The following is a 21,520-nucleotide window of genomic DNA, read 5'->3' on the forward strand; positions in this document are numbered from 1 at the left end:
AGTAGCTAATTACAGATTTCGGTGTATCCCGGTATGCAATCCGAAAAACGCATATTTTTTTCCACGAGGAAAAAAAGAATAGTAGAATTTTACATAACTGGCATGCCAAGTCAAACGTCGGCTTTGTGATTTTCTTGATTTGTCTTCCTTCAATCATTGACCACATCAACGTCAGAAGCAAACATCAATGAATTATGTTGCTAAACGTATGCTCAAAAAATCATTCCAAAAAGTGCTCAAATCTGCGTGCATACCTAAAAACGACATTAGAATCAAACAACCCCTATGAGTTTCTTGCCAGCGTCGTTTTTCGGAATGTCCTGTACCTGTAGCATTGCACAAGTGGTTATTTTGAAAGTGTGACATAATTTTTTTCCTCACCAAATGTGGAATGAAATATGTGTTGTCATCATAATTTTGAACGTTCAAATCAGCTTTTGTAAGAGCGAATTGCGGTCCGCATAATTATGGACCACCTAGTATAGTAACGTATCGGTACATCCTCATACCCATCCTCAGTGTCATATTCCTTGGTCTCAATTCATCAGAGAACGTTCGAAAGCTGATAACATGTTGCCAACATCCCCTAGCCTACCGTATCCCTCCACTGCTTATCTTTTTCTTCTTTCTTTTATCTCTATTCACAAATTCACATCAAGAACCAACATCACATCATCGTCCTCTCATTCCTCCTCCATCTCCACCACCACCACCACCACGACATCATATACAATTCATAGCATTTTTTTTTTCGTTTTTTCTTCGTGTGGTACTCGTTTCTCTAAATGGCTCATGAGCTTCATCTCCTCTCCAGATCCTTTCACCAATTATTCATTCAAAATGTGCATGTCTTTCTCTTTTCTCTCGCTCTGTAGTGGTTGTGGTGGTGGTAGTGGCTATATCTCAAGTGTCACGGGGAGAAAGAAGGGACCTACTTCTTTTTCAAAAGCTTCTTTTTCTTCCTATGTGCTTTGCCTCCCTCAGCCACCCCCACTCGTCGTCCCTTCTCTCATTCTCTTTCTCGATGACTAGTCCCTGTGCCCGACGCCACGCCTGAGGGTGGTTTTTGTGATGGGAATAGAAGACGAAGAGAAAAGGAGAGAGGGAATTGGAAAGTAGACCTCGCTATGTCTTTCTCTCTCCACTCTCTTCTATCCCGGGTTTTTTTCGTTTTTTGCTCGCTTTTTTATGCCTAGTTTTTTTGAGATCGATGTGCTGTTTATCAATTTCAAATCCTACTACAAAATCTAGTATTTCTCTCTTTTCGGCACCCAGTGTCCTGCATTTTTCTGTAGACAACGGCAACCACCCACTAACTTTTATCCTCACAATCAGAAAATATCTAGCAAAATATCTAGATTTTCTTACCGAAACTATCATAAGTTTGATTTTTAACTTAAAACCAATAAATCAAGCAGATAACTAAATCAAGGATTAAAGATCTAATTCTAAATTCATATATCATACTCATATTTCACCATTATTCTGTGAAAGTCTGCCGCTAATGCTCCAGTGACTAAATCGCCCGTATTACTCAATACAGTTACTATAGATGGCAAAGTTAGTGTGGATAGAAGATCTGGTGAATTTTGTTACCATAATTTCCGATGATGAGCCTACGACCGTATTGCATGCACTCATTTTCAAGATGAGCTCTTTTTCAGCATAACAATAAGCACCGTGAACTTTTTCTGCGGTTATTTTGACGAATTTTATTTCGTTTTCATTTATTTCAAATTTTTCAAATCATTATTTGGTGTTGTCTTAAGGTGTTTTTTAAATTACATTTTCCGGTGTGAAGGAAACTTCAATCCATTAAGCATTTCACATTTAAGAAATGATAAACATTATCAAAAATAAGGGCATGTACCACACAATTACCACCTTTTGCATTCCCGGTGTCCCAAACACTTTTTTTCAGAATTGGTGTCCACCCATGACTACCCCAAAATCATTGTTTTTATTTATGATTTACACGGTATTATTCACATTTGAAATTTGCTAATCTTCTATAAAATATTTTAATACTTCCTGTTTAACTCGAGGAAGTGAAGGTGACTTAATCTTATTATAATTGTTAGGATCAAATGAAATTTCAAAAAATTTTCAGTGAGAACTGTACGTCTTGGATTGAAAAAGAATGATATATTAGTTTATTCGCATGCGCCAGGTAAAAGCGGATGACTTTTTCAAATTAAAATATTAACTACATTACAACAAAACACAAACTACATATCTTGAACTTTTGATCCAACTTACACTTTCCAGCCTACGATGTCTCATTTTCCCCGGAGATCGATTTATTATGTTTTATTTCCTCATTCATTTTTTTTTTGTCGTTCAATTCTTCCGAATTTTCTCCGACAAAAAACTGAATATGTACATTGCTTTCATTATTTCACGGGATTTCTAGAGTTTTTTAGTTTTTTTTTTAAACAGATAGAATCTCACACCTTAGTGCTCTTTTTGTATTTTTGGAGCTACCAGGTGGTTAGGCTAGAGATATTAGACAACAGGCGCCAGTCACCAGTGGACCCATTGATCATTTTTTCGATTCCTAGTAGGATCCTTTAGGATTTATGAAAAACGTGATTATTTTCCCCGCAACAGGTGTATTTGTGCCGTGAATGCATACGCTTTCTCCGCAAAAATCACAAATCATCATGCGACACCTTCTTGACCGGAAAGTCAAGAATCCACCTGTTTTTATCAAGGCAAGAGTCACATACATAATCGGCTTGTCATGAGATCTGTCTTCAAAATGAGAAAGTTATTTCAATCAAGCTGATAGTGAGACATTTGGGATGAAGATCATCTTCTTCCCACATTCCCTGTATAATTTTTCATTTTATTTCAACTTTTTTCTGAGAAAAAATCTGAAGGTAAATCTGAAGGTTTGCTCTCTTGTTCTCGAACCCAAGCATAATTGAATTTTTAGATAACATGATCAACACCTCACCCTCCACTTTTTTAATAATATACCATTGATTTTCCGACATTATGAATTTCAAATGAAGTTCCACATTTGCCAAACTTCTGGAAATTTTAGTTAAAAATCCGTGCGTTTTGGTGAAAGATTTCGGTTTGCTTTATTTGTTTTCAGTATTTTTTCAGTATTTTTCAGAGATTTCAGTATACTGTTTTTTTTTAAAGTAGAATTTTTGAAAAAGTTAGTTCTAAAACACTTTTGTTGGTAGACCAAAAATTCTCAAAAATCATTTGTACTATTGATTTTTTGAACAAAAATAATGAAAATGTGTCTGAGCTAATTTTTAATTTCTAACAACACATTTGATTCTAATGCATTAAATTTGAAAACCCCAAAGTACTCAAAAATTTCTAAATAATTTGCTAGTATTTTTTTACTTTTCTTAGACACATTTGCATCATTTTTGATTAAAAATCAATAATTCTGAACAAAATATTTTTGAACGAGTTTTTTTCCAAATTTTTTATTTTTCTTACCTCAATTGAATTAATAACTAATCAAAATTCGCACATAGACCTTACATGAAAGCTGAAAAGAAGCGAGATCGGGCAGAAGCCAGAAAAATGGCACCGCGTTGGGTCGCTTCGGGAGGTAGATAATTTTTGTGGCTACCAACAAATGAAAAACCATAGTTGAACGCATGAATTCTCATAATTTCAAAAAAAATCGGAATGCAACAAAACAAGGTATGAAATTTTACCCAGAACTTATTGACTCCACCTAATACCACACTTTGTATAATGATACAGTAGATTTCTATGGGATTTAGAACTGAAATTTGAACATGAATCGCTAACATTTTCTCATTAAAAAAATACTATGGCAACCCTAAGTCACAGTGAGTAAGGCTCAGTGAGTGCCCTCAAAATTTAGAAAAGAAGTGATGGGTTGCGTGCAGGCCTCTGCTTTTTTTTGTTTATGCCGTTAAAATAAATGTATTGAGATTTTACGTACCTGCATAGATAAACAATATTATTTATCACTAACTTCACTGATCCCTAACTACGTAATCTAAGAAAATCCAAGTGATCGGTTAATCTATCGACCAAATCTATAAAATCGCAGATGAATCCCAGTTAAACCTTGGAAATTTTCGGTGAAGCCGATTTGCTCAAAACCTCCAGTTACGTAACCTTTTAAGCTTTTTTGATGGGCAGCAGCCATTCAAAATATTGTGAAGCTGTCACTTGTATATGTATATATATATATAAGGAAAGGTGGTAACCGAAATTATTTCTTTCGTCGTTTTACCAAATTAAAAAAATCTTAGAACTCCAAATTTGCCAAACCTTATTTTTAAAAAAAGGCACAAGGCAGTCGTACTAGGTAACTTGAAATGTAATTTTAATTTTATTCAATTTTTTTTTTAATTGCATTTAAATTGCGGAGTTCTAAGATTTGTCACAACTCTTGATTTTTTAATTCGGTGACATCATTTATCATGTTCCAATAATCAGAACACTTCTAAACCGATCCCCCTAGAAAGTTGTCTTCTACTAATTTCCGTCAGGGAGTTCTACCCGCCCGTTAGCCCATTTCCGGTGCACTTTTTTCGCATTTATTATACTTTCCTTGTGCCTTTCCCAACTTTAAAGTCGCAAATCAAAATAATGATTTAAAATTCCAGGTGGGATGAGCCAGAGTGATGAAGCATCTGTAGCAGAGCCTACAGTAGTAGTTGCGACACCAGTTGCAGTTGCAGTAACAGCCCCAGCAACACATCCACGGAAACCTCCGGCATTGGTGATCTCAACAATAGCGGTAAGGAGTGTTCCACATTGAACTTCCCAAGAGAATTTCTTGGTTTTCACCGAAAAAAAAACAAGAAGATTTTGGTCTTGTATAGTCGTATGCACACATCCTTTTTCTTTTCCTTTTTAACTCTATTTTTAGAATCTTTTCTTTATGGGCTTGGGAAAAAGAAGGAAAAAAGTGGGGGAGCAGGAAAAGAAGAAAAAACGAAACATATGGAGAATGGATGATGTATGATGTTTTCTGGCTATCATAATTTTGTAGTTGTAGTCAAAATGTGATGGATGACATTGAGAATGTGGGTGGATTACAGTTGGGAGGGCCTATTGGAATACAAATGTAGGTTTGAGTATCGAAAAAATACGAACGAAAGCTACGAATTTTGGAAACTGTTCACGAATACTTTTATTATTTTACGAAAAAAAAGCAAAGATACATTTGTTGGTCGAGTTTTAACTTTTTCTGGGTCACAACTATAAATAAGCTCCATATACGCTATTAAAACTATTCCGAAAGACAAAGTGCCGTAACCTAGCTAATATATTTTTTGTAACTAATGATCGTGTTTTCATGAAGTCACTTCAACATGAATATCATATGTTCAATAACTACCTTTGTGTCTGCTTGGCGCTTGTTTTTTGCTATTGTTTAATCAATCAATTTAAATAGGTTCACGTGGATTTTGGCAGCAGTGAACGTGCCAAAAGTTCGAAAACCGTGCGCGAAGCCTATCACCACTAGATTACTTTACTGCATTTTCTTCAAACAAAAAACTGTTTTTCTGAAAATCATAATATCATCACCCACGCCACCCGTATTGAAAAAAACCACAAATCCGATTAAGCATATAGTTCTTGAATTTACATAATTCCTCATTGACGTCATCAAAGGGTAAATGTTGATCTAATGGAATGAGGAGAGCAATGATAAAATGCAGGGGGGGGGGGGGTTGCAGTAGTGAATTTTTGTTTGGTTGGCGGGTGCATCTTATGGAGAAGTTTACTGCGCCATATCTGCATGTTTACCTGCAGCTAATTGTTGGCAACATCGATTTAGGTTATCTTTATATCATTTCTTACTTAAAAATGTCAACTTCGGGAGTAGACAGGCAACTATGTTGCAGCAGGTTTGGTTAAAGTGATAAAGTTGAAACACTAGAGTTCTAGATTTGTAGAAAATTTCGAATGTGCACCATCCTATCATGCAACTCGGTTTCCTGAGTCACAGACCATTTGAAAAGAAAAAAAAATAGAGTAAAGTATGAATAATAATTAGATGTCTCTCATTTTTTACTTTTCTGCTCACTTTTAGGTCATTTCTTTCCCCCCCCCCCCTTTTTTTGTCCCATTTTTACGCTCGATATATTTTTTCAATCTAGTAGTCAACAACAAGACCAACAAAAAAATAACGAACTGAAAAATTCGTCTTACTTCCGTTTTCCACTCCCTCGCAGTTTTTTATGCGTGTTTGTGTGGCTCGAATATGAAAACTCTAAATGAATATGAGGAAGAATGTGAAAAACTACAACAACGTTCGATCACCTTTCAGGTTAGTTGATAGGCTTACTAGTTTGTGATACCTAAATAGGTGATAATGTGACCAAATATTGTAATAACACTTTTTGAATTTCACAAATAACTTATAAATAGTCAAATTTTTCGAACGTTGACGATATTTTTTCCTACTGTTATGTTATACGTTTTATCGGAAACCCTTGTTAGGCATTGTTGTCGAAATATATATCACTACTAAACTTTTTCAAAAGACCAAAATCCAAGTACGTATTCGGACTTCCGAAGTTTTACATTTTGCCAAATTTGATCAATAAACTTAAAATACACTTTAGACTAGAAAACTGAAAAAAACCGAAATTTTAGGTTAGATGCACATGAATGAAATCAGTTGGCATTAGGTAGACATATTTCTCTTTTTGATAATTGCACAATTTTCAATTATATTTTTGCATGTATCAATTTACATAATTATACATTGTCTGCTAGTTTGAATTCTATCTATAGAAAAGGGTTTTTAATTAATCTATGAACCTGTTGTACTACTGGTCTTGGAATCTCGTGTGAATTCTGAAACCCTAGCACGCTAAGGGGAGCCAGAGGTTAAAAGTGTTTGAAGGAAGGATCAGATTTCACGTATGGAGGGGGTTAATGGGAATTTCCAAATAAGAAAAAAAAACGACTAGGAGGGGTCGAAACGGCATGAAATGAGCATTTTTCAGTGTCCGACAATATACGAGCAAGCTCCCTCAAAGCCAGCTTCACCAACAATGCCGCTCAGTCCATATGAAGGGATTACCGCAGATTTGATGCAACGTATTCAATTGGTAAGGGAACTAAAGTTTGTAAAAGAGAATTAAAGTCGCATTATCATCTCCAAAAGAAACTTTTAGACAATATCATAACAACAATAGCAGAAAGCTTAAGCTCAATTCATTTAGTTCTAACTGCTCTTTTTCGTAAACTCCCTGCTTCGCCCTGAAAATTGATTTCATGTTAAACTTAAAATTATAGGTGGCAAACCCCTTATTTCTAAAAATAAATCATAGGTGTGTATCTTTCTACCTCCACCCACAACTTTCAGTTTTCCTCTCAATTTGACCACGCCCGTCTATCGCCGAACTATGCGACATCAGACCTTGGATCGTCGGCACGGTCGAGCTTCTCCTCCACAACTTCGTCGTTCTTAACGTATCGCGATCGAAGTGTAGACTTTGACGAGGCTGGCAAAGAGTTGATATCGCCGTTTGATTGTGACACTAACTGCTCTGGAACTCCCTACTCCCTGTCGACCAACTCGGGAAATCACTTTTCGTAAGTTTTAAGTAGATATGGAAATTGGTGACAAATATGTTGAGTTAACAAGGGATCTGTAAAATTATCACTAATTATAGCCGCGTTGCAAACATGATTTGGCCCGGTTTTGGTCAGTATCCCACTGATGGTTATCTATTCTGCCGGCTGGAACTTAATTTTTATTTGATTATGAGAATCTCAATCAACGAAACAACACGTAATAAAATGCCAAAACATGCATTAAAAGATGATAATCAAATAAAAATTAAGTTCCAACCACTGCAACACCGAGAAGCTGCCAAGATTTGAGATTTTAGCTAAAAATAGGCCGTTTTTTCCAAAACTTTAAGCGGACATAACTTTCTTTGGAAAATTTTTGGAACGTCTCATTACGAAATTCCTGAGTTGATGCGGATATTTAAAGTTGATATATCTACAGGTTTGAAGCTCGCTCGGTGTCCTCGCTGGGCCACAGCACAGCCCACTTTAATCAATTGCTCGCGGCGGGTGCTGCATATGAACTATCCAGGTGACAATAATAACTCCGACTCCTGTTTTTAAAATTAAGTGTTATGCAGAGAGCGTAGCAGGTCAGAAAGCGATATGCAACCCACGCAGGAGGATGACGTGAGGCATCTTAACACATCGACTATCTCGGTGCCGATTTACGCTAAAAAACCGCTTCACAAGTTTGGCGGGGAGATCAAGCGGAGTAGTAGTACGCCACCACCGACGTCTGATGAGCGAGAGCAGGTGGAGCAGCGGTTGTTGTTGAGACCTTCGTCGGGAATGGAAATCAAGAAGGACTTGGAAACGGTATAGCACTCCACCTACATCTCAACATTGTCTATATTTCAGACCAATTCCTTTGTGAGCAGCTGGGCTCGAGAACAGATTTTTGCCATGCAGAATGCAACCATGTACAATTTGTTAACCGCTCGTTCTGCAGAAGATTGTTCAACTATTTCGACACCAGGACCTTTGAAAGTTTTCCCCAGAAGCAAAGATGACATGACGTTCGCACCGAGAGATGACTCAAGTCGTGCCAAGCAAATGCAGTACCCATGTACACTTTGTGGGCAGGTACACATTTGTCGAAATGGAGGACCCTACACAATTTTTTTCAGGCGTTTGCGGTACATGATCGATTAGCTAAGCATATAGCGTCTCGACATCGCCAGCGAAGTTGTACATTAGATGATGCTTCTAAAGTCCACAAATGCAACATGTGCTCAAAAAGCTTCTCGAGAAGTGATATGCTGACAAGGTATACAATTTTGATTAGACAAAACGACACATATTTTTTATTCAGGCACATGCGTCTTCACACGGGAGCAAAACCATACAGTTGTCCGACATGTAATCAAGTATTCTCTCGTTCTGACCATTTATCCACTCATCTGAGAACACATACAGGCGAAAAACCATACGCGTGTCCAATGTGTAATTATTCAGCGGTAAGTATGTTCAGATCATTCAAATCATTATGTTAGATTCCGCGTGCTTTGGAGTCTAGTTGATTTCCGTTTAAAACACACGTCCACTTTCCCAATCACAGCTTAACTTGGAACAGAACATAGTCCTATCTTCTGGCTGGTGTCGCGTTTAAGATTAAACATTTCTAATATTTGCTTCATGATCAAGATTTAAATACGTCTGAATCATTTTTCATCATGCGACGCTAACCAGACGTGAGATCTAAAGACTCTCGGTAAAATAATGTTGAACTGCTCGAATATACTCAGATTTTCAAAGTAAAAGTCAACACATAATATTTATAGAGCCGCCGCGACATGATCTCCCGTCACATGCGAACTCATTCACTGACAGATGACTCCAGTATCTCAACTCCAATATCTCAATTGTCAATCCGAAGTGCAACTACTTCACCACTACCACCAAAGATCGGGTCAACTGCAACCGTTGAAATTGGTTCTGGATTGTTGTCCGCATTCAAACCAATACTTTCCGCATCATCATCAAATCTTCTTTCCGTGTCTTCACCCTTCCAATCACTTTCTCTCTCAACACCACCATCTCCATCGTTCGCACCTATTGTACTCAATCGGCAGTTATCATTTGATGTTACGATGCGCAATACTACGTCTTGATACCTGTATCAGGTTCCTTCCGTTTTTTGCTCTATGAACAAAAGTAAATGAACAAAAAACTTTAAATTTCAATGACGGGTTTCGCCTCGATTACTGTAATTTTATTAATATTATATATAAATAAAAAATTTAATATATAGTTTTTGTTTCGCCAGAAGTTAAATTTTTGATGAAAAATTTTCTGAAGAAATTTCAGAAAAGTGTGTGGAAGCCATTGGCAAAATTTAAGAAGGTATACATTTTTCTTGCAGACATTAATAATGCATCCAGCCATTTTCGAGATATACTCAGTAATGGGCATACGGCAGAGAAAATTTGGTCAAGGTTGTAGTACCGTTTCGAAAGATTACTTTCAAAGTGGATAAAAATTATCGTGCTGTTCTGTTATAAAGTATTCTTATCACAAATTTAAAAGAAACTAGGAGCTCTTCTATTTTTCCGTTAATCTTTCTATCTATTCGAATCAAAAAAAAATTATTGAAAGATTAGACCGCCGGAGAAGTGAGAGAGAAGAAGTAATTAGTGAACGGAGGTATCGCTAGTCTTACTAAAATTACTCAAACTCTTGATCTATTCCGAACTTCACCTTATCAAATTTTAGCTCTTACCGAAACCTTCCTTGACGAATCAGTTCCGAACTCTTTATTCTCATCTCAAGACATCTCTATTCTACGGCTTGACCGTGATTCTAACGTTCATAACAAATCCCATGGGGGAGGAGTTGCTCTTCTCTATAAAAACTCCATTACCTTAACCGCTCTTGACATAAAATTTACGGCACACTACGGCTCTCATCGTTCTGAAATACTTGCTTGCCGCGTCTCCTCTTCCATCAATACTTGTTCCCCTTTCACATGCTTCCTCATCTATCGCCCTCCAGATCTCACTGTTCCTGAAACTTCCAAATTGATCTCTCATCTTGACGCTTATATCCCTGATGACTCTTGCCTCTTACTAGGGGACTTCAACTTGCCATCTATTAGATGGGATTCTCTTGAAAACTCCTCACATCAATTTTCTAACTTTTTGATCAGTCGTGATCTTTCGCAGCATGTTTCCTTCCCCACCCGAATTCACAAAACCTCGTCCAATATTCTCGACCTTGTTATCTCTTCTGCCAATCTCGGAGTCAGTAAAATCAAAGCCTGTCCACCTCTTGCCTTATCTGACCATCTCAGTGTCAGCTTCAGTTTACATCTCACTTCTAGTCCTTCCTCTTCCACTCCCGAAACTACCCCTATTCGTCTTAACTATAAAAGATGCAATTTTAAATCATTAAATTCTGACTTAGCCCATTTTGACTGGGACATAATACTCAGCCCTTTTCCTGACACTTCGGCCAAATTTGATCATTTCATCGACATTTTAAATGAACTTATTCTTCACCATACACCTCTCGCTGGCCCTCCACGTGTCTTCAAATCATCCAGAATGGCTCGTCAGTTACGTCTTGCTCGCAGTAAATATTCCAGAGTTTTTAAATTACCTCCGTCCGCCTCCCGATCAAAACGATTAGAAAAAATTAATCTCCGGATCAAATCAATAACCAAGTCCCTCAAGTCTAGGTCTATTCGCTTTGAAAAACGCATTCTTTCATCACCTAACAATGCAGCAGCAAAAGCCATCATATCGTCTCGTCTCCGGAGCAAATCTACTCTACCCACCATCGTTCATCAAGGCATCTACCTCAATTCGGACAAGGATAAAGTCGCTGCCTTTGCTTCAATTTTTCTGGACAATTTCAGTACTTCCAGTGCTAATGTCCATTCATCTTGCAGCTCCTCTCGTCCTTCAACAACTCCTCTTGTCCACACTAGTTCCAATGCCCTCGATCTATTTCCTCCTTGGATTATCGAATCGGTACTGCTGAAACTGCCCCCCAAATGTGGATATTCCAGTCATCACGCAAACTATTATGTCATGAAAAATTGTGCCACAACTTTGGCCTATCCCTTGTCTCTAATATTTCAGCATTCTCTTCAGACTTCTTCTGTTCCCAAAGCATGGAAACATGCCTTCATCATCCCCGTCCCAAAGAAAGGAAATCTCGCTGAACCATGCAACTACCGCCCCATTTCTATCACTGATCCTTTTTGTAGAGTATTCGAACGAATCCTCTGCACTCGCATAAAAATTGATTTTGCCCACCTTTTCAGTAAATTTCAACATGGGTTTTTGGCGCGTCGTTCCTGCACCAACTCTCTCGTATTGTCCCACGCCAATTACTATCACATCCTTCATGCCCACAAGTCACTTTATGTCATATTCTTTGACTTTCAGAAAGCTTTTGATCGGGTTCCGCATTCTCTTCTTCTTCAAAAACTTGAATTATTTGGTATTCCCCTCCCTATCATCAATTGGTTTGGTGACTTCCTGCCAGAACGATCATTCTCTGTTAAAGTTAACGACTCTATCGTCAAATCTTCCCAACCTATTATCTCTGGAGTTCCTCAGGGTTCGGTCTCCGGACCCTTACTTTTCTTGATCTTTATAAATGACCTTCTACTCAGCCTACCCACCGAACTTTGTTTTTGTGCTTTTGCTGACGACATTAAGCTGTACTCTAATGATCACGTTGTTTTACAAAAAGGCATCGACACTGTTGTTGAATGGTCTATATCTAACTCCCTTCCTCTTGCTCACGCCAAAACTGCTCTTCTAAGGCTGGGATCAAAAAACCCAGTTCATCCTTACTTACTTCAAAATAAACTTATACATGAAACTGCTACCGTTCGTGACCTTGGTCTCATTACTGACTCCTCTCTGAACTTTAAAGCCCATATCAATAGAACTGTAGCTCTTGCTCTCCTGAGATCAAAACAACTACTCAAATGCTTCAAATCTAGTTCCCCCTCATTGTACGCTTATTTATTTAATTCTTATGTACTCCCTATTATCGAATATTGCTCAGTCGTCTACTCTCCCTCTCCTAACTCTAAACTCTCTGCTCATCTTGAAAAACCTCTTAGATCATTCTCTCGACAAGTATTACAAAGATGCAATATCTCATTTACTTCTTATGAAAACCGTCTTCTAATTCTTAACATCTACTCGATTCGTCATCGAAGGCTTAAGGCAAAGCTTCTACTTCTTTATAAATTCATAAGCGGTACCTCTTACTTCCCAAATCTAAACGATCTTATCAGAATTACAGAGTCTAAAAGAAGGCCTATGATTATTATATGTGCTAAACCAAAAATTACTGATTTTTTCACCTCAACTGTCCCCGTCTGGAATGCTATTTTTCATAATACTCCCCATTTCCTTTCTCCCCGTGAATTTGTTAAAGTTATTGATTCCTCCATAACGCGGTTTTGAATAATTTTGTTTGTCGGTTATAATTAATTCTATGATCTCTAATTTCCCAAAAAGTCTTTACTTTTCCCTTTCTTCTCTCAATGCCGGTATATTTCTTTCCTCTCTTTGTCGGACTCGTGAGGGTCCCGACTTTTTTTATTGTTTTGATTAACTTTGATTAAACAATAAATTCACTTGTGGGTCATCCTCAAGGCAATTAAAATTAAACGGGTTTCGTATGTTGCCTAATCCCCATATCTCTGAGTCTCGATTACCTGAACCCAGGTGTGCGCAATTATACAGGATTAGACCACCATCTAGGAGCCAACTGGAAGCATGAAAGGAACCCCCAAAAACTCATTTGGCATAAAGCTACCAGGTTCGTCTGTTTGCATGTATTCGTTTTTAAGTAACAAAAAATGACAGAAGAGGTATGGCTTTTAATCGAAAGTTTTTGCAAATTTTTTTATTACTATTGTATCGCTACAAAAAAATATCAGGTAACAGAATTATCGGTACTTATACACAAAATTCCATCTGTAAATGTTTAAATGATTGAATATTTCGCCATCGGGATTTCATTGTTTACCTTTCATTTTAAGATATCACTTTTTGGTAACTTTAAAAAATTTTCACTTATAGCTGCTCCGAAGACAAACACAACCTCACATAAGATTAAACTTTTCAGATATTCGTGACTATTATATAAAACTAATATATAAAAAATATTACTTATATGTACTTGAACTTTCAGCGAGCCTCACCTTTTCAACAACTGTGTGGCAAAAATGAAAGTTATGATTTTCTGGAAATTCCCGAGGGAACGTTTGATGAAATTGCAATGTCCGAAGATGATCAAATGGAAGTTGCGGCGTTTGACTCGATGTTTCCAAAGCAATATTTTGATGATCTTCTGGATGATGATATGGGCTATGAAGAACCTGAAAATGAAGCAAACGTTAGAGAAAATGGTGGAGAAACCGAAAATGTTGAGAAAAAATTGGAGGAAAACAAAGATAATGAGGGAGCAGCGGAAGAACAAAACGATCAGCAAAAAAAAGAAGTCAATAATAATAACCATAGCCAAGAGGTAATTCTTTCATTGATTCTCAGCTACGGCTGTTTGTTTTGTGCCCACGTGAGCATGACAACGAACAGTTTTCATTGATTTGCGGAACCCAAAAAAAATTTGAGAGCGCGTTTTTGAATTCTTCAGGTTGTGGTGGAATTTTGGCAAACCCCAAAGCTGATTTTATTTCAAAATGCAAGAAATATGAATGATGTTGTGTGGGTTTTAAGACCTCGAATTAAGACCTCGAACAAAAGATCCTCAAAAAATTAAAATCAAAAAATCAAAAAATCTCTCATGTTCTCATTTTTGGAAATTCAGCAATCACTGCAACTTTCGTTCATCCGTCACGGTTTTCTCATAAACCTCCACATTACTACGTAGTGACTAAAACTGGAAATAAAATAGAGATTGTCAATTTTGTAAATAGTAATTAATCATGGTGGCTAATACTAGTATGTTTTGATTAGTTTTGTTTCATTTTTGCAGAAAATATTTATATCGAACTACAGGATGGCCCATAATTATGCGGACCGCAAGTCGCGCTTATAAAATCTGATTCGAACATTCAAAAATATGATAACAAAAATATGATATATTTTATTTAAAATTTTCTACGGAACAAAATATGATGTCATACTTTCAAAATATCCGCTTGTGCACATCTTCAGACCTGCTGACATTCCGAAAAAATTTTGACGTTAGCATGCGACTCATAGGTGTTTTTTGTTGGCATTTCTAGATACTGTTGCAAATATGAGCACTCACCCAATCATATTTGGATTGACTTTTCTCTGAGAATCCGTTTTGCAATACAATTCATAAATGCTTGTATCTGACAATGGCGTGGTCATTGATTGAAGGAAGCCAAATCAAAAAAATCAGACAGCCGGCGTTCGACTTGACATGTCATTTATGTAAGAAGTAAATGTTTTCATAAAAGCCATCAAGTTTTACTAATCTTTTTCTTTCCCTGTGGAAAAATAGTGTTTTTATCTCATTTTATGGTTAAGATGTACCGAAATCTGCTACAGAACTCCTTGTAAAATCGACTTTGGCTGTGTGTCAAACACTCACCCAACTAGAATTATATGGAACAGATTCCATATACGTCAACACTTATGAAAATAATTTTTTGCATTCAAAATATATAGATTACTGTAGAAATAATCGGTTTAAAAACGTCCAAACTCAAAAATAGAAGCGAAAAAAATTCTTCAGTGTGGGGGATGATGCTAGTTTGACGACTCTGCCTAGATTTCGAGTTTAACAAATTAAAATTTTTCCAAGTTCCAAGGTTCCAAGTGTGTTTTCGATAAGTATTTGTAAGCTCCTTCGTAATGCCAATGTACAGGGTTACCCATAATATTGCGGACCGAGTTGCACTCACGAATAGATGTTTTCTCACGACTGACAATTTTTGAGTTATTGTTTCATAGTGCAACTCGGTCCGCAATATTATGGGCCACCCTGTACATTGGCATTACGAAGGAGCTTACAAATACTTATCGAAAACACACTTGGAACCAGGGGGTCGCCGAAATTCTTTCAATTTTTCGGTTTTTTGAGCAAAACCGAAAAAAAATCTGAAAACCCTCCAAAATCGGTATTTCTCATTCAGAATGCAATATTATTATTATTACGGTTTACGCCCTATTCATACAAACAACAAAAAATGCACCTTTTTAAAGCAAATGTGACCCCAATTTTTTCCGATTTTTGAGTTTTTTTTTGAGAAAAACCGGAAAACCAAAAAACGAAAATGTTTTTCGGTTAAAAAAACTGAAAAACTGGCAGGCCTGCTTAGAACATAAGCCTCTGGATAATAGATCGTGAGTCTATTACAAAAAGAGCGTGTTACAGAATTCATTTCAAGCTGTCATACAGGCAAAATGTTGTCCTTTATATACAAAGTTGCTAGTCACGCGTGACGTCACATTTTTACAAAACATTGCCACAGGATTTTCATATTTACGATAAAACCAAACGATATTAGTTTTTTTTAATGGCACAAGTGTTACAGTACAATCGAGTGGGACGGTGTGGTTCAGTATGAGCATTTGTTGATTTCCCTTAAATTCCGTAATGAAAATTTCACAGTTTTTTTTGCGCCATCTCCAATTGCCACGGTGCTTCAGTCTTGCAACCGCAACAATTTTCCGGACTAGGCAAAGAAATTGAAACGCTCACAATAGGGTGTCGGTTTTTCGATTTTTCAAAAATCGAAAAATGCAAAATCGCCATCCTTGACTCGGATCGGCACTCTCCTAAAGAGTCTGAGAGCAACGTGTTGAAAGATAATTACAATTTTAATGTCTTTTGTTTTAGACAAGACATATAGGAAAAACTAACTCTTTGCTCGCTTCTAGGTCCGCCACGCAGAAAAGGCGGGAGACGTTAAAGGCTCTCCCACGCGTTCAATGATGGATTATTTTTCCCCCAAATCTCATTACTTACAATACAAGAAACTAACATAATTAGGTAGATATAAAACTATGTAGATAATAAAACACGCATCCCAATTTGCTTTTAAAATATTTTCAACTTGCCCTACCAGTTTCCAGCTTTCCCCCCTCTACATCGAGCTAATTCTGAACGACGACATCTTTGACTCATCACCGCCAGCACCGAACAGAGACTATGTGTACAATGATAAAGAGTTCAAAAAAGATGCGGAACGTGCTAGAATATGGTGGGAAAATTCGAAAGGAAAACTAAACGTTTACGTTAGAAAGAACACCGGTAAAATGAGAATAACCGCTTGTTCTGTTGGAGCTTTTGCTTGTCAGACAATAAAAAAACGGAGTCCTAAAAGAGGTGAGTTATATTGATGATATAGGTTGGTTGATGATATTGATGATATAGGGCGTTTTATATTGCACATATTGCAAAGTGGTCATATACCTTCAATGTAGATGTCTAACTCGGTAAGCCCGAAAATTACTGTATGACTTTTTCATTTAAGATGTGGCACAAATGATTTGATTGCACACGCAGAATTTAATAGGTCCGTGGTATAAGCTCCCATTTTCCATCTCAGCAAGTCGCCGCGTACATTCAGATACAATCGAGGAATTTACGACGAAACTGTGATTTCAAAGAGGAATGTGCGACAAGTTTAGGAGAAACTCACCAAATGACCGCCTATATTCCTCTTAGTTCGCGCATTCCTCGTATGTTGCGGAATTTACGACGAACATCATATATTGACGATTTCCACTGCTTGAGAGGCACTGCAACTTTTTTCGAACGAGGGCTGAGAAAAAATGCGAAAAATCGGTGTTTGCACACAATACACCGCATTTTACGACATTTTGTACTTGCTTTGTTTTCTTGTTTTTTTCACCGATTTTTCCCGTATTTTCTTATTAAAACTGATAAATACATATTTTTTGTTAATGCTAAAATAATTTCCAGATGAAAAAATTGTGAATTCAGCCGGCAAGTAGCGGTGAAAGTGGTCAATGTAATATGATGGATTACGGGAATACAAAACCCAAACTTTTCCCCAAACATGATACATATGATGTTTAGATGCTAAAAGTACTTGATTTTCATAACGAGACCGCTGAAAAAGTTTTGAGATTTTCAAAATTCAACTTTTTTGGTAAAAAAGTCGAGATTTTGGCACAAAATGTTGAATTTTGAAAATCTAAAAACTTTTTTAGCTGTCTCGTTATGAAAATCAGGTACTTTCAGCATCTTAAAAGCATATATATCATGGTTCAGAAAAAGTTTGGGTTTTGTATAGCCGTAATCCATCATATTACATTTTCACCGCTGCTTGCCCACTGAATACATTTTTTTTACTTGGAAATTGTTTTAGCATCTGCCAAAAATATTTATTTATTTGTTTTGATAAGAAAAAACGGAAAAAATCGGTGAAAAATGAAAGAAAACACGCAGAAAACAAAGCAAGATAAATGACCGCTGAAATTTGTCGGGGACTCGGCCATGGCCTAGAAACCTTTTTGCCTCGTCCCTCGTTCGAAAAAGTTGCAGTGAGAGGCGCAACATACGAGGAATGTACGCGGCGACTTGCTGAGCAGTTGCAATCAGGGCAGTTTTTTTTTGTTTTTTGGTTTTTGGTTTTTTGGGATAAATTGATTTTTTGGTTTTTTTTAGTTTTTTGAGACCAAAAAAAAACAACTAAAAAACAAAAAATATATTACAACACTGATTCAGCAAAAATTAAACAAATAAGAACAAAAAACCTTCCGTTTGTTCAATTTTTAATATTTTATGAAGAATCAGCAGAATATTTCCTGAAAAATTTCGGTTTAGTCCCGTTCGATTTCAAACATTCAATTTTTTTTTTGTTTTTTTGGTTTTTTGAAAAATTCGATTTTTTGTTTTTTGTTTTTTGGTCCAAAGTTCGACCAACAAAATTTTTGTTTTTTGTTTTTTGGTCCTCTCACTCACGGTGAGCTCTAAAAGGATTTTGTCTAAATACATTTATAATGATCCAAAACGGCCGAATATCATAAAAAAACACTCCACAAAATTTTAGATTTTCATAATTCACGGCCAAAACATTTTGGCAAAATTGTGATAAATATGTGTTTGGGGAAATTCAAAGCAATGTCGCATGTTCCGACCTCTAAAATGTTTTACATAATACAAATGAAACACAAATACAGTATAAAAAAATGTAGGAAACAATTTTTTTGGTCGGCTTCCAAAATTATGAGTGGCAAAAAATGAGTAATTGTCACTTTTTGACAGTAAATAAAAAAATATAATTTTTTGAAAAGTTTTCTTATGATATTCGGCCATTTTTGCACCATTGGAGTAGTTTTTAACACTTTCTCCACATTTCAAATAACTGTAAATATCTGTGAAACATTGTAACAAAACACAAAAAAAGAGTCCATATTTTTTCTTGAAAACTGTTGAATAGGAAAAATGTTTTAACATGTATTGCTGCATTATACCTATAAGTCTTAAAATAGCTGTTAAAAAATTAACTGATACTTCAGTGTTTTGGTATACTGATATGTTCAGCAACTTTGAGATCTTGCTCTGATCTTGATTTTGGAGTTTAAAACGTGTATTTGACCGCTTTAAACCACCAAAATCTATCTAATAACGTTAATGCACAGCAACCATTTTCAGAACTAGTTTCAACGACTCACAACGCACGTTCCCGGAGGAAAACGATATTTCAAGGTGTTTCCTTATTAATTTGAATAAATATTATGCACTAAAAGGTAAATTTGAAGGTTTCCCTTTTCTAAACAAACATGAATGTAATTCAATTAAATTCTACTCGCTTCCCAGCAAAAGTCTTTTTCAACTTTATAATTGAGTACAAATTGACTTCGCCTGTGTAGATTAGCGGAAGAAATTTCGAAATTAGAAATGTATTGTAGTTGCCAATTATACATCTCTCACTTCTCTATTTTTTAGAAGAATTGTTCACAGCGTTGACAAAAAACTATGTGGATTCAACGCTGTACGACAACTGGATTTCTTTTCGAAACACTATCTTGTACAGTTTCAAAGATTTTTTCACACTTTTTATCAATGAAATTTTTTTTTATTTTTAAGCCTACTTGTTTTGCTGTAAAATAAATAATCATAACGCGAATGAAATGTTCAAAATTGATTTTTTGCCGCACAAGAAGTGCGTTATTGTGCTTTTCAATAAAGGCGCTTGCTATATTTTCAAGTTCATAACAAAAAAAATTTAGTTTCATTTATTTATTTTAATTTATTACGCTTTTTCGGAGACGTTAAAAATTGATATCGATTAGATTATCAATAAGTCTACAAAAGAGGTGTGCATAGGAAATGTTTTCATGGAGATCAGGGGTGTGCGGAAAATTTGCCGAATTAGCCGTTTGCCGAGCTCGGAAAAGTTGCCGAATTTGTCGTCCTCGGCAAATATTGGAAAAAGTGGTTTGCCGAGTTTGCAGAACGCGGCAAATTTTGAGATGTGCCTTTTTGTATTCCTTTTCCCTTATTTTTTCAGATCTTGCCTCCCTGAGAATTTTTCTAACTTTTACAAGTTTGACCTCGCGTTGATTTCAAGCATTCTTTCGAACACAAAGAAATCTGCAGCAAAAACTAGTCCACTCCCAAAAGCATCATCTCTTACCTTTAGCTCAATAATATAATTTAAGAGAGTAGATGTTTACATTGAACAAGAGTAAAAGATCGGGCGCAAAAGATCATAGAAAAACCAGTGGAAATGGGTGAATAGTCGGTGCAAATTGTCTTTTGTCTACAGTTTGTATTTTTAATAATTTTTTACTTTTGTTTTTGAAAAAAACAGAAATGGTGTCTTACCTTTATAAATGGAACAAAGGTTCTAATAACATAAGGTGTAAGGTAGAATACAATTAAGAATTGTGTGACCTGTCACAACTAGATATGTAACAATATGAGAATGTTTGAATTTGTAAAAGGAATAGCTTTTGAAAGGACCATCGTGGCAAAAATCAATTTTTCCACAAAATTTATATCTCCAGGTAATCCTACCAATCCACGTGAGGAACCGTCTATAAAAGTTAGCCATGTTCTGGTAACTATTGGTGCCTTTATATATAAACGAAATTACCGTAATTCTTCTATCAATCTTACATTCAACACTAATTTTAAATATAACCTACGAGTGCAAAAACGAAAAAGACTGAATTACGGTGTGTATATACTGTGAAAAATCGCACAGTTCAACGATTCGGATTGTGTACTTTGAGACTATTTAGTCTATTAGGTTAAAATTGAATGGTTCATTGTTATGTGTCACAAAATTTTAGCCACCAATAACAACCTCTAAGATTTGTTTGAACTGTATGAGTTAACAAATCCGCTTTCATCAATTACTTTCCAGCTCTGACAGAGGTATAAAAGATCAAACGACGAGAGTTCGCCCAGCTGTTTCTGTGTTGTCAGTGACTAATACTTTGGTCACTCTTTAGTATCTATCTAAATCACGTCATGAGAGAGGGATAATTGGAATGACGAGAAAGTGAAAAACTGGGTGCGAAGAGTGAGTCGAGGCGCAGGGAAAAAGACAAACAGTTTCGGGAACATCTCTGCAGTAGAAACTTGTTTTTTTCTATAAATTTGTCTGTATGTTCAATTTTCTCGCAATTTTCTTTTTCCTTTTCATTCATAATCCTCTTCATAAATAACTTCACATTTTTCAATGTTTCTGAACATTGTTTTTCCCATGCGTAGTTTGAATTTAGGCTTTTTAAATCAAGAACCGAAGCAAACACTTGAAAAGAGAATACATCAAGTGACTGCAATTTTCTTTTTAATTTGTTTATTTAAGTTAATTAAAGTTTAATATAATTTTGGAATCAATAAAGAAATTTTATATACTTCGGCAAAATGTTTTTAATTAATCTAGAAAAACAAGCATCAGTATGCCATTTTGTGAAACTTCGCACATCTACGAAGTATCATTGAAGTTATAGTAGTACCGAATGATATGTTTCGAAATCTAAGTCTACAATTTAATGTGACCACATACATCACTCTTGTC

The 21,520-nt window shown here is 36.1% G+C and overlaps 2 protein-coding genes across 2 annotated transcripts; both read left to right on the forward strand.

Moving 5' to 3' along the window:
- Positions 1–4,616: 4,616 nt before the first annotated feature.
- On the forward strand, positions 4,617–9,794 carry klu-1 (C2H2-type domain-containing protein). Its single transcript, NM_061210.7, has 9 exons — positions 4,617–4,750; positions 6,975–7,079; positions 7,337–7,566; positions 7,988–8,077; positions 8,127–8,364; positions 8,407–8,631; positions 8,676–8,815; positions 8,861–9,005; positions 9,330–9,794. Exons 1-9 carry the CDS (start codon positions 4,622–4,624, stop codon positions 9,657–9,659), a joined length of 1,632 nt encoding a protein of 543 aa, NP_493611.2. The 5' UTR covers positions 4,617–4,621; the 3' UTR covers positions 9,660–9,794.
- A 3,581-nt stretch (positions 9,795–13,375) lies between these two features.
- tag-4 (DBD_Tnp_Mut domain-containing protein) lies at positions 13,376–19,214 on the forward strand (the record flags this gene model as incomplete). Its single annotated transcript, NM_001377683.1, has 4 exons — positions 13,376–13,387; positions 13,711–14,046; positions 16,590–16,842; positions 19,141–19,214. 4 exons carry the CDS (start codon positions 13,376–13,378, stop codon positions 19,212–19,214), a joined length of 675 nt encoding a protein of 224 aa, NP_001364605.1.
- Between the last annotated feature and the right edge of the window lie 2,306 nt (positions 19,215–21,520).

This window comes from Caenorhabditis elegans, chromosome I (assembly GCF_000002985.6).
Source record: "Caenorhabditis elegans chromosome I".
Taxonomy (NCBI): Eukaryota; Metazoa; Nematoda; class Chromadorea; order Rhabditida; family Rhabditidae; genus Caenorhabditis; species Caenorhabditis elegans.

What these genes read in the sequence shown, in the direction of transcription:
- klu-1 (NM_061210.7), top strand. Translation starts at nt 4,622, where the DNA reads ATGAGCCAGAGTGATGAAGCATCTGTAGCAGAGCCTACAGTAGTAGTT. An exon ending in GCTGCATATGAACTATCCAG is followed by an intron (nt 8,078 to 8,126) that starts GTGACAATAATA and finishes AGTGTTATGCAG; the next exon opens with AGAGCGTAGCAGGTCAGAAA. An exon ending in CAATGTGTAATTATTCAGCG is followed by an intron (nt 9,006 to 9,329) that starts GTAAGTATGTTC and finishes TAATATTTATAG; the next exon opens with AGCCGCCGCGACATGATCTC.